The sequence below is a fragment of the Podarcis tiliguerta genome, assembly GCF_965153285.1.
Source record: "Podarcis tiliguerta genome assembly, chromosome: 1".
Lineage (NCBI taxonomy): Eukaryota > Metazoa > Chordata > Lepidosauria > Squamata > Lacertidae > Podarcis > Podarcis tiliguerta.
Window position 1 is genome coordinate 23547801 of NC_139534.1, and position 12049 is coordinate 23559849.

General features: G+C 42.1%; 1 protein-coding gene across 7 annotated transcripts in view; it reads right to left on the reverse strand.

The window, feature by feature from the left end:
• Positions 1-393: 393 nt before the first annotated feature.
• Positions 394-12049, reverse strand: part of PDE11A (phosphodiesterase 11A) — a 153928-nt gene continuing 142272 nt past the window's right edge. For 6 of the 7 annotated variants that reach the window (XM_083407534.1, XM_083407532.1, XM_083407535.1 and 3 more), the window contains one exon: positions 2868-4260. In XM_083407534.1, coding sequence (XP_083263660.1) covers positions 4081-4260 — 180 coding nt within the window. In that variant the 3' untranslated portion in view covers positions 2868-4080. Of the gene's footprint in view, positions 895-2867; positions 4261-12049 lie in introns of those variants that run through there. The other variant, XM_083407533.1, reaches the window with a different exon arrangement.

The following is a 12049-nucleotide window of genomic DNA, read 5'->3' on the forward strand; positions in this document are numbered from 1 at the left end:
AACCACAGCATTAGTCAGCAGATTCTGAATTTTGATCCACAATAGAAAAGATACCAAAAGACATCGGAAATAGATGGAGGCAATTACAAATAGCTGTGTGATGGATGGTTGACATTGTTAGGGCTTCGAATGTATGTCAGCTTGCAGTGGTTTTGCATTCCTGTCACTGCCACTGCTGTTGCCATGGGCAACAATGTGCTGAAGCCAATAAAAAGGAGAGGAAATGAGGGAACACTCAACCTTGGAAGAAGCTGTAGGTTATGTGCTATAAATTATGTCACACTTAGCAATAAGCTGTATCAAAATTCAGGAAAGCTTTATGCAGCTGCCAGCAGGACCAAGTCAATCACAGTGTCTGTTTTTGCCATAAAGCACATATTATATAAATAAGCCTTATGTGGTTTAAAGCATGCCGTCCCAGTTCTTTATTTATTATTAGGGAAGAAAAGGGGAGGGGAGGTAGTGGAGAGGTAACAAAAACAAGTTCAAACAGTGCAAGTATTCATCTCTGTAGCAAGTAACATGGATTTCCCCATTCCTTGTCTGCTCTTTGGCAAAAGAATTTAGCTGCTTTGCATTTTTGTTAAAATAACATTGTTCACTTCGTTCTTCAAACATTACTACAAACAGAAAATAATATTAAGGTTTGAAGATCATCAGGTAATATAAACAGATTTTCAAAAATTCTTTTGTGAACTTTGTGCTATACAGGAGGTGGCAAATCTCTGCTCCTCCCTCCAGTCTTAAATCTGTGTCCGCAACATCGTAATTCAGGATTCATTCCCACTGATGTTTCTGCAATGCAATTCGTCTACAATGTTTGCGGGCCCTTCAAAAGTGGATGAACATAGCACCTTGTTTTCTTAAGTCAGGCGGTTTTAAGTTTCTGAAATCCTAATGTAAGAAGTATGTTAAATACAGATTTGCATGCATTCAGAAGACACTGACAGAGAACAAGCAGTACGTTTCATATTGCAGCATTCAGATTGCTAAGATTTCTAGACAGAAACTACGTTTCATTGAGTAAAGGCTACAGCACCTCTATTCAACTGAGAAACCAGACATGTCTGCATTTGATGCTTACTGTAGTTAGCAACAATTTGAAACCAACCTATCTATATAATACAGCCAACAAGCTCTATCTGCATACACACAAAACCCTCTGCAGCTGCACAATACAGCCGTGAATGTTTCTGCTGTATTCTGCATTAGAAGAGGGTGAACATTCTTCCTTTCACCCAGGACACCACTGTAAAAAAAAACCTCCAACAAGTGCTTATATGCAACTACTGACATCAGGGAAACTGCCTTTGTACATTTCCCTTTGATTTGCTTGGACTTACATATAACTATTCCCCCCCTAAATTATTATTATTTCTATGATGCCCAAATTTAAACCCCAGCTTCAAGGATGAACGGAATGTGGAGGTGTCAGAGAGAAGGGAAAGGGGCGGGTGAAAGAAGAATACTGTGTAACATGACTAAACCATTGAAGGTTTATACATTAGTAAATATCCTAGAAAGACGGGGGGGGGGGGGGGGGCTTAAGAGTTGGGCAGTTGCATGTCATGAGGATACCTGAGCCCTGTAGTAATATAGGCCATACTGTTTTCTCCATCTGATCCAGTTATTAGAGGTCCTTCACATAAGTAGCCCTTTCCTTTCTCCCATATAACTGAATGGGCGGTATTCATTCCTATGGGTAAGTAGAATGCTGCAGCTGGGGACACTTGCAGTTAGGGCAACTCCTCCTACCTTTTCTACAGTGGCTGGGCTGGCCCTCCATGAGAGCAAGTGCAGTGCGTCTCAGCGCAGAGAACACACAAAGATGCACAGCCCCCTGCCATGTAGGGAGAGTTCAAGCTGAGTAGGGCTGCGGATGTTTGAAGGCTTGGTGGGGGAGCTTTCCCCTGTTGTGCTATATAGCTCTAGAGAGGGCTGACATCCCCCAAACCTGAGCATTTACTATTATGCATGGGCGCAGGAAAAAGGATCCTCATTCCTTTGCTCTTCTGAAACGTAGTGTGTGGGGTGGATGGGTGTTTAACTTGGTGGTGCCCCCCCAATCTCTTCCTCCAGGATGCTTACTGTTAAGAAGATTGAAAAGGGGAAATGGGGAGCAGAAAGAGGGGTCATATTTCTCTCTTGTCTGCCGATTCCCATTCCTTTTTTTTTGTTCTGTGTTCAGCTGGCACTTGTGTCTCAGCTGCTGTCATGGCCAAAGACTTAATTAACAGATTGACAGTCTACCTGTGCATTTTCGTTTCTGCTTCCCCCACTCTCCTCTCCATAGGTACAACGGCCACCCCCCATTCTGGAAATCCTGGAAACAGGTTCTTGTCAAGTGGTTTGGTTCCTTCCGAACCCCCCTCCCCCTTTTACAAAAATCTATACTTTTGAGTACTTAAGACAGTGCCACGTGTACTACCACTCTGGGAGGGTGATATCAACAGAAAGTACAGGCAGCCACCATTTTGTAGGAAAATCCCAGGTAGCCGTCAGTAATCCCATCAATTCAGAGGTCCAAGCTGGCATGCTAAGAATGTGAGTTGTGTGGCTTTGTATGCAGCATGGAAGATGCAGAGGTCTCTTCAGTGAACACCCAGCTCACATAATTAAGAGTTGGGGTCTGGTCGTTTGGTGAAGCAATCGCACAACACATTCTCCATGTGGTGAGCGTTGCTTGCTGGTACATCCAGGCCAGATTCTCAACACGTGTAACAGGTTGTATGAAATGAACCTGAACAGACCATGTAATTCAAATGCTAACTAGGGAAGAGGATGTGATTCAGGAGCAGCAATGCCATTCCCGCAGTACTGAAATTTTGCTAAATATGATGTGCTTAAATAAAAGAGCATTCATTTCCAGTGCAGGCAACTCCACTGATATATTTCGGTATCAAACATGAACCACACTGATTTCACACAATATGCAAAACGTTCACTGTATCCTCAGTACATGCAATTTTTGACTTGATTTCGGTTGGCTGCAATAATGGATTAGGCCAACATGTTATTGTTAAAAAAACTAAAAACGAAAACCAACCTGGACAGAAAAAAGCAGAGGTAGTCATTGCTCCATTTGTGACATACTCCAGTGCCATACCAATCTTTAACAGTAATAGTCAAAGTTAATGTGATTCAGAAAATATACCAGAAAGCCATGTTCATACCCTATAGTGCAAATTTTCTACCAGAAGGCAACAGATTTCATTTTTATTATGCAATTTTCATGAAATACCATTGGTTTTTTCCTTAGGGCGCAAAGCAGCTTTAAAAATGTTTAAAACAAAATTCTAAAGGAACCCAAATTACCATGCAGAATTTTTACCTTTATAGAAGCTTCTGCCTGCAGAACAATTCAAATTGCATTGCTAGTATGAAAGTCTTAAGGAAGCCAGAACAGGTTGGTGTTTTTGAATGTAATGAAGTTCATATCTCCTCTTCAACAGAGCAAAGACAGGCAGTTCTAAAAACCCTGATCAATCATTTGAAGCTTTGTTGTAAAAAAAGCACACGCAACCAAAAACCCCTTCTGTAGAATAAATACAATGCAGGCTTCTCTGAACATTCAAGCACAATAAAAAGGATAACTATAAGAAGTGCAGGTAATAACTGGTTCATATCAGTAAATGCTGAATTAGTGCAAACCCAAGTTATTATTACAAACTATTCTCTCCCGCCCCGCCCCCCCGAGCCCCTTGCAGATGCCTCAGTCATTTTTACAAAATTTCAGCCATGCTCTCTCTTAATTAAACTAAGCTGTAAGCTTCATTTACGCCAGTCCTTAATGACCATGTTTGCCATCTTTCAAAACAGCAGCTTGAAATAAGCTGACCGAATACAGGCTGCACCAAGCTGCTCATGTCGCTGCAGATACCAACAGAATTGCAGATCCTCCCTTCAGACCAAATGAAATTCCAGGAGAAAAAAAGGCCTAAGCCAGCCGGGTTGTCTTCATTTGAATTAAGCATGTTCGTGACAAAGCATTTGTTTTGTTTGTTTTAAAATGACGCAACTAAGCTTTAAACAAGCCTTTCAGACACTTCCTATCCTAGCAGCAGGAAAACATGTGCTGACTTAATTTATGACCCCCCGAGACATGGCAAAGGTGGAAGAAGAGGACGACGAGGATGTGGTGGTGGTGGTGCTGGTTGCCTGGGAATGCAGTCTTTTTTGGTGCAGCTCCTCCCACCTATTTCTATTGGCCACCACCGAATCCATCATAGGCTTCAGTTTCCCGTTCACTTTCACCAAAGCCTGGGAGAAAGCAGAAGAATAGGAGTCACAAATCACTGGGTTAATAGATGCTCATTTCAGTCCACTGAAAATATAGAATCTTTGCTCAGTTCAGTATTCCCTGGAGCTCTGTGAGATAGGTTCGCTTCTGGAACATTTTATGAGACATGGCGTCCTTTTGCTGATATGTACTATTCTAGAATAGGGACGCGGGTGGCGCTGTGGGTTAAACCACAGGGCCTAGGACTTGCCGATCAGAAGGTCGGCGGTTCAAATGCCTGCGACGGGGTGAGCTCCCGTTGCTCGGTCCCTGCTCCTGCCAACCTAGCAGTTCTAAAGCACATCAAAGTGCAAGTAGATAAATAGGTACCGCTCTGGCGGGAAGGTAAATGGTGTTTCCGTGTGCTGCTCTGGTCCGCCAGAAGTGGTTTAGTCATGCTGGCCACATGACCCGGAAGCTATACGCCGGCTCCCTCGGCCAATAAAGCGAGATGAGCGCCGCAACCCCAGAGTCGGTCATGACTGGACCTAATGGTCAGAGGTCCCTTTACCTTTACTATTCTAGAATACAACTTTTAATGCAGGAGCAGGGAATCTCTGGCCCTACGAATGTTGATGGACTCCCAATTCCCATTCCCTTTAGTCACATCGTCAAAGGCCAAGGATGATGTGATTTGGACTCCAGCACCATAAGGAGGACTACAGATTCCTCACTTCTGGTTTAGCAAGCCTGTGTCTACAAAATAAAATGCAATCACACACACATCCCTTCATCCAGACAAGCAACAGACATTATCTCAGTTCAAGCGCTAGAGGTAGGTGAAGATGTGGCCTGAGGAGGGTCCCAAGGGTTGTAAAGAGTAGCCTGGCTGCATTCTTATGCTGGTCCTGAGGTTCTCCACTCCTACTCTATGGGATCCTTGGAAGAAAAGGGGACTGCTAATGTGTTCTTCTGGAAAGCAAGTTAAAATCATGCAAGTAAGGTAAACCACCTTGAGCACAAATGTATCTGTGGAAAAAGCATACATACATTCATAAACTGATTATGACCATGCCTTCTATCATTCATACATATAGTACATTTTTATGTATATTAAAAGAGCCTAGCAACTCAGGTGTGTTCAGATTAGCTAACAAGGATGAGGACACTTGCCAGCCTCACATGCTCTTCCTTATTGCCTTAGGGTTATTAAAATTGAGTAAAATAAATTGAAGGGGATATTTCCATGGTCTTTGATTTTTCAGTCATAAGTAAAGTATAGGCAATTAATTCTATAGAATAGTGATAAAATATATAGTGTAATTAAAAAATACCATCGTTTGTTATGCACATTAATCAGGTGACATTTGGACTAGAAAAACTCTGAAGGCTAGATTTTATGTATAGGGTATAAAATGCCTTTCTTCAGAGGCTGCTTTGATATTTAAGCCCTATTTGTACATTTTAATACACTTTGGCTTTGGGACACAGATTCACTCTTTTAATTAAACAGACTACTATAATTCCTATGGAAATTAGCCTTTTAAAAATAATTCAGCCACCAAAGCATTACTCTCAGACTTTCTGGATACAAAGTACACTATTTGGATTTTATATCTGCCTGAGATGTAATTAAAAACTCATTTGATTACTATATATTTTGGCTCTCTTTTACTTATTAAATCCTTGTAATCAATTTTCTTTTATGAAGCTTCTGGGAAATTATCTCAAAAGCAACACATTTCTCTTCCCTCCCTGCAGATTCCTTGAACATTTACTAAATAACTTTCTTAGCACCTGTCCGTATCTGAATCAATCCGCCAGTTTATTCCTGAGCTGCTCAGATCTTTTGGCTTCAGTACAACTGAGACTCTGTACCTTCAGCTCTTCGTTCTATGCATCGGGTGCCATTTTGTTGAATGCCAGTTGCTTAGTGCTGGCTTTGTGCAGACTGTTTCTCTCTTAATTTGTTCCCTTAAGGATTCTGATAGTTCAAAGTTGTTACCCAACTCCTACTCTAACAAAAATGTGACAAGTTTGAGTCTGGCTTGCTCTCCAAAATCTAACCGTTGCTGGGTGATACTGGAGAAGTAAAGTCATACTGAGGATCTTTTACGCAGACAGTGATTAACTACCATTGGAAAATAAATATTTTTCCTGACTGCAGCCGGTAATCAACACATGTAAATATCAGGGCAAGTCATTACAGGTAATGCAGTTTTTGTACAAAAGCGTGTGTGGAAGAGAAAACTGGGGAATTTCATTGTAATATTCATACTTTATATTTGGTTGGTAGTGCATTAAAAAAAATCAAGGGTGAAACTTCCTTTGATATTATGAATGGTTATAGCTCTTCAATAAAAAGGAACCATTGTGGGCTAGTTCACACAATGCATTTAAAAGCAGTCTGGATGTCTATTTGGTACGGACTCGTGGACAAATGTGAAGCATGAACTGGGGACATGATGCAGTCATACAGTCTTTAGGGTCACGAATCAGAAACGTATTTGGGAAGCTACTCTTGGAAGAAGGATCTTGAGGAAGCTAATACAGCCCAAGGTTCATGAGAACCTCATTCCTGGGCCATCTCAGGAAGCATAAGGCGACAAAAATGGTATGGTGAATCAGGCCAAAGCTGCATCTGGTCCACCATCCTGATCCTAAGGTATATGCTTTTGCAGAGCCCACAAGCAGGGCAAGGAGTCAACAGCTCTCCCAGGAACCTGTGTTATACTGAATCAGCTCATAGGTTCATCTAGCTTAGTACTGTCTTCATAAACTGACAGGGAGTGGCTTACCAGAGTTTCAGACAGGAGCTTTCCCAGCCCCTACCTGTAGAATCCAGGGATTTAAATGGGAACCTTTTACATACAAATCATGTGCTCTACCACTGAGCTATGAAGTACTCCCTCACTGTTGTTCCCTGGCAACAGGGATTCAGAGGCATAACTATCATGTCTGCTGATAGAGATATCCTTCATGCATTTGTCTAATTCCCTTTTAATGCCATCCCATCGGTGGCCATTAGGACACATTGTCAAGCCAATTCCACAAATCAGGCGCATAAAGTAGTACTTTATTTTGATTGGAGCCTACTGCCAGTCAATTTCTGCCTTATGTAAAAATTCATACCTCTTGTTCTCAAAACCATACACGTTCTTATATTTGCAAGGTTCAATTGCAAAGTATTTTACAAAGCCCCGTGCTTGGCCTTGCAATTCTGTGAAGTGGGTCACAATATAATATAATATAATATAATATAATATAATATATAATATAATATAATATAATATAATATAATATAATACAATACAATACAGGGCAGTATTACTTCTAATACGCAGATGGGGGCTGTGACTGAGAGACAGTGATTTTCTCTAGGTTGCCATCCCTGATAAACATGGGACTTGAACATAATTCTTGTGGGTCCAAGCTGTTAACTTGGTCGGGGAATTATTTGGGTTTTCACATTTCTCCTTCCCTGAGGGGAGGCAGTGGCCACTGGGAGATCTGTCATTTGTATCAAAAGCAACATTTAGAATCATAGGTCAAATACACACCATGGATGGAATTCAGCACTGCGCTACTACGAACATTGTGTCTGTGTAAGCATTGCAGCTTGCCAGGTAGAACAATTCCCCTCTCCTCTCACCCATGTGCTGTTCTGGGGGGTTCTCCTTTTAAGCCATTTACTTGTACTCCCTGCCCACTTCAGAAAACTCAGAGCTAGAGCATCCCTAATAGATGTCTGACCAACCTCTGCTTGAAAACGTCCGATGAGAGACAGGCCAATACCACCTAAACAATTGGTTCCATTTCCTGGTGCTCAGCCAAAATATTCCCTCCTGGAACTTAAGCCCATCTAGTCCTGCCTTCTTCTGAGGCAGTAGAGGGGAAATCTGTGTGTGCATCGCACTTTTAAAGCACAGCACATGACCTCCCCTCAAATAATCCCGGGAATTGTAGCTTACACCTCACAAGAGTTCCTATTCCCAACATCTTTTAACAAAATAGAACCCTTAAGATTCTTTGAGGGGAAATCATATGCTGTAAATGAGCTTATTTCCCCCCTGTTCTAAGTAGCAAGCCCTTCGGATATTTGAATGATGTTATCACGTTCCTTCTCAGTCTTCTCTAGGTTAAGTACACCCTTCAATCTGTCATCATAGGGCTTGTTTACAAAACTTCAGACCATCTTCATTGGCCTCATCTGGATCCCATTCCAATTTGTCTGCATAAATGTATAGCACTCAGAACTGGACACAGTATTCCAGATGAGATCTTACTAATGCAGAATAAAGTATTACATCCTGCAGTTTAAGAGCTATTTTACCCAACCATGTTAGACACCTGTAACTTAAGAGCTTTATAAATCAAGCATCTCTCATTGCGCCCTAAAACCAGTTCCAAACTGGTTCAGAGAACAGTGTGCCACCCAGTGAATTACAAGCAGAACTTTCTGCTGCAATGTAGATTTTTCTTCAGGGCTCCCATCCAAATATTGACCAGTTCTGACTCTCCTGTTTAATTCATGAGCTTTGACAAGATAACAGCACACAGTCGTCTTTCTGCAGATCTAACACTTGTAAAGTGTGTATGTGCAATAAGAACATATAAATTCTCTTTTATTACTGAGCAGAATATCAGAAAGCTACAAGCCACCACAGTCGCACTGCTCAGTAACCCACTGGGTTCTAATTAATCATTTTTACTGAGGCAATTGAAAGAGATCCTGGTGACTAGAGGAACTCAAAGGGGACAAAAGGTGTGAGCATGTGAAACTCCTACAGAGGTTAATAGAGTCAAAACTGGACTGCAGCCTGTGTTTTGCTGACTAGGTTATTCTATAGAATATATGGGGAATCATTTCACCTCCTAAGGACCCTGGAACTTTCTCAGTTCAGATAAATTATGACCTTTTTTCCAAGGGCCACTATAAGGATGGAAGCAAGTTACAAGAAACCTGTTGCTGCCACCAAAAAACGTAAGTACTGTGTAGGGTTATCCCCTCTTGCTCTGTAGCTCTCTCTCTCTGCATGTAGTACAAAAGAAGGTTGGAGACTCCTCAAAAACAAAAATGAGCAAGTGCTCCTAAATCACTATAAAAAAGAGAAAAATGCAACCTGGTTACCTATAATGGTTATGGGAATGAGATCCAAAAATGTGCCAGAATTAAAGTAAGCAAATTTCCTCTTGCTAAAAGTTAAATCACTGAAAAGCACAGAGATGGGAACTTCTACTGAAATATGTACCCAGGTCATGAGGTGCCATGTTTGTGAGTCAAATATTTTGTTGCTCCATAATAACTTAATTAAGGGACACGGGTGGCGCTGTGGGTTAAACCACAGAGCCTAGGACTTGCCGATCAGAAGGTCGGCAGTTCGAATCCCTGCGACGGGGTGAGCTCCCGTTGCTCGGTCCCTGCTCCTGCCAACCTAGCAGTTCGAAAGCACGTCAAAGTGCAAGTAGATAAATAGGTACTGCTCCGGCGGGAAGGTAAACGGCGTTTCCGTGCGCTGCTCTGGTTCGCCAGAAGCGGCTTAGTCATGCTGGCCAAATGACCAGGAAGCTGTACGCCGGCTCCCTTGGCTAATCAAGCGAGATGAGCGCCGCAACCCCAGAGTCGGTCACGACTGGACCTAATGGTCAGGGGTCCCTTTACCTTTATCTTAATAACTTCATTAAAATTGAGAACCTGGTCTATAATCTCTTCTGCAAAGAGTGGCTGCTTCAGATTAATGCATAGGCAGCAATCCTTAAGACATTCTTACGGAAGTAGCCCTAGGAAAGATAGCTTGAGAATTGTAACCGTAGGCTTCCATTTGCTCCTGCAATTTGCCATATCCAAAGAGAGTTGGGCAAAACATGAGATGACTAACCATTTACTTTTGGCATTTCTTCCACACAGCAATCAATACTTGCTGCCTTGCTGTTAAACAGATTTTGAAAATCTCTTCAGTCCCTATCAGTCTCTTTTCCTTAGTTAGCTCTTTAGATTTACCCTCAGCTGGGAATTTGCCAGCCAGATGTAAGCTGTGATTCCGGTTTGTTCAACACTTACTGCAAGCATTCAATCCATCATCATTTCTAGCCCTTTTCTGAGGCAATAGAGTTTGCTCTTTGTCTTTCTTGAAAACTGAGTAGCTGTTAAATTATCCATTAATCTTCTTTCAGATTTGCTCCAAGTTTTGTTTTGTTTTAAAACGGAGGGTTTACTTCATTGGCCATCTTTTCAAACACATTTTCCAGCTTCTCAATCTGCCTCCTTGAGTTCTAAATAGGCACCTTTCCCTCTCAGTTCATTTCTACATATTGCTCAGCTAATTGTCACCTTTTATTGGCCTTTTCACTAAATGAAAACACCCCAATTGCTGCACCCTTTTGTCAACCTATTATTCCAGCCTATACAGTCGTACCTTGGATCTCAAACGCCTTGGCTCCCGAACAAATTGCCTCCCGAACCATCAAAACCCGTAAGTGAGTGTTCCAGTTTGCGAACGTTCTTTGGAACCTGAACGTCCAACATGGGCTTCTGTGGCTTCCAATTGGCTGCAGGAGCTTCCTGCAGCCAATCAGAAGCCACACTTTGGTTTCCGAACGTTTTGGAAGTTGAACGGACTTCCGGAACGGATTCCGTTCGACTTCCAAGGTACGACTGTATTATGCTTTAGAGCTGAAGTCATTATCCAGCAGTTTCATCCTGTGCCCCTGCCATGCAATATTTCCACTCTGCTGAAAGAGAAAAGAACATCAAACTTAATGAAACAAAACAAATCCATCCTGGGGGTGGGGGGGGGGGGGAAACTTATAGTCTCAGCAACTATCAGGCTCACCAGATTCAAAACCAACTTTCAAATCCACTGTTCAATTACATGCATCACTGACAACCAGAGAAACATAACAAACTTTCTCTTATAACCCTGTAACCCTCTCGGGAGGGTTTGCTTTGATTGGTATTAAAGAAATCTCGAAGTAATCAAGGTTGCCCCAGATCTGGTCAGGGATGGTTGCCTCCTTTTGAAGTTCCACCCCCTATTTCGGTTGGCATCACTTCCAGGAGATAGAGAAATCTTGATGCCACTGTTCACATGTAGTTCCTGGAGGTGCACGCATTTTCCAGGCCAGTGGGAACTGCTTATGAAAGTATGTGAAAAGTGGATTATCAAGAGTTCCATTTGTAAGGCTTAAGCTTTGTGTCTTGTGGCAATGGCCTCTTTCACATCCTGTTTGCTAAGGCATGCTGCTCCTCCAGCTTCTTCAGATACTGAACAACTGGCACAAGCGATTGTGGAGGGGACAGAAGTGCAATCAGCTTCCAAAGCAAAATGTATTCACTGCACTACGTTGCCTACTGCCCGTTTGGTTCACAGCAGTACATTTACCACCCCCAAGCATTTTGCTTTTCATTGAGCATATTGTGCATAAATTAAAGGACTTGTTACAACTGCAGCGTTCCGTTGGCATCACCCAACAGAGTCATTTAATTACAGGGTCACACATAATCTATTGCTTAATGATGACAAGCTAGAGAGGATATCAAAACGTTTTTGCTAGCAGCTGAGGCCATTATGCATGCCCTTTTGTTTGTGTTCCAAGTATATCGTATTTGATAAAGAATGTTTCCGAGGACTTTCATTTTCCTTCTGTGTTATGATGTACGAAGCACTGAGAAGACATATAGTGACAAATGCAACCTGACCCTGGAGGGTTGAGATGAAGCAATGTCAATTCCTTTACCCTTTGTACTGCATTCACAGGGATTTAAGAAGGCTCTTTCAAATCCTTGAAAGGAGCATCCCATCTGGAATTCCAAAAAGAGAACAGAGCACT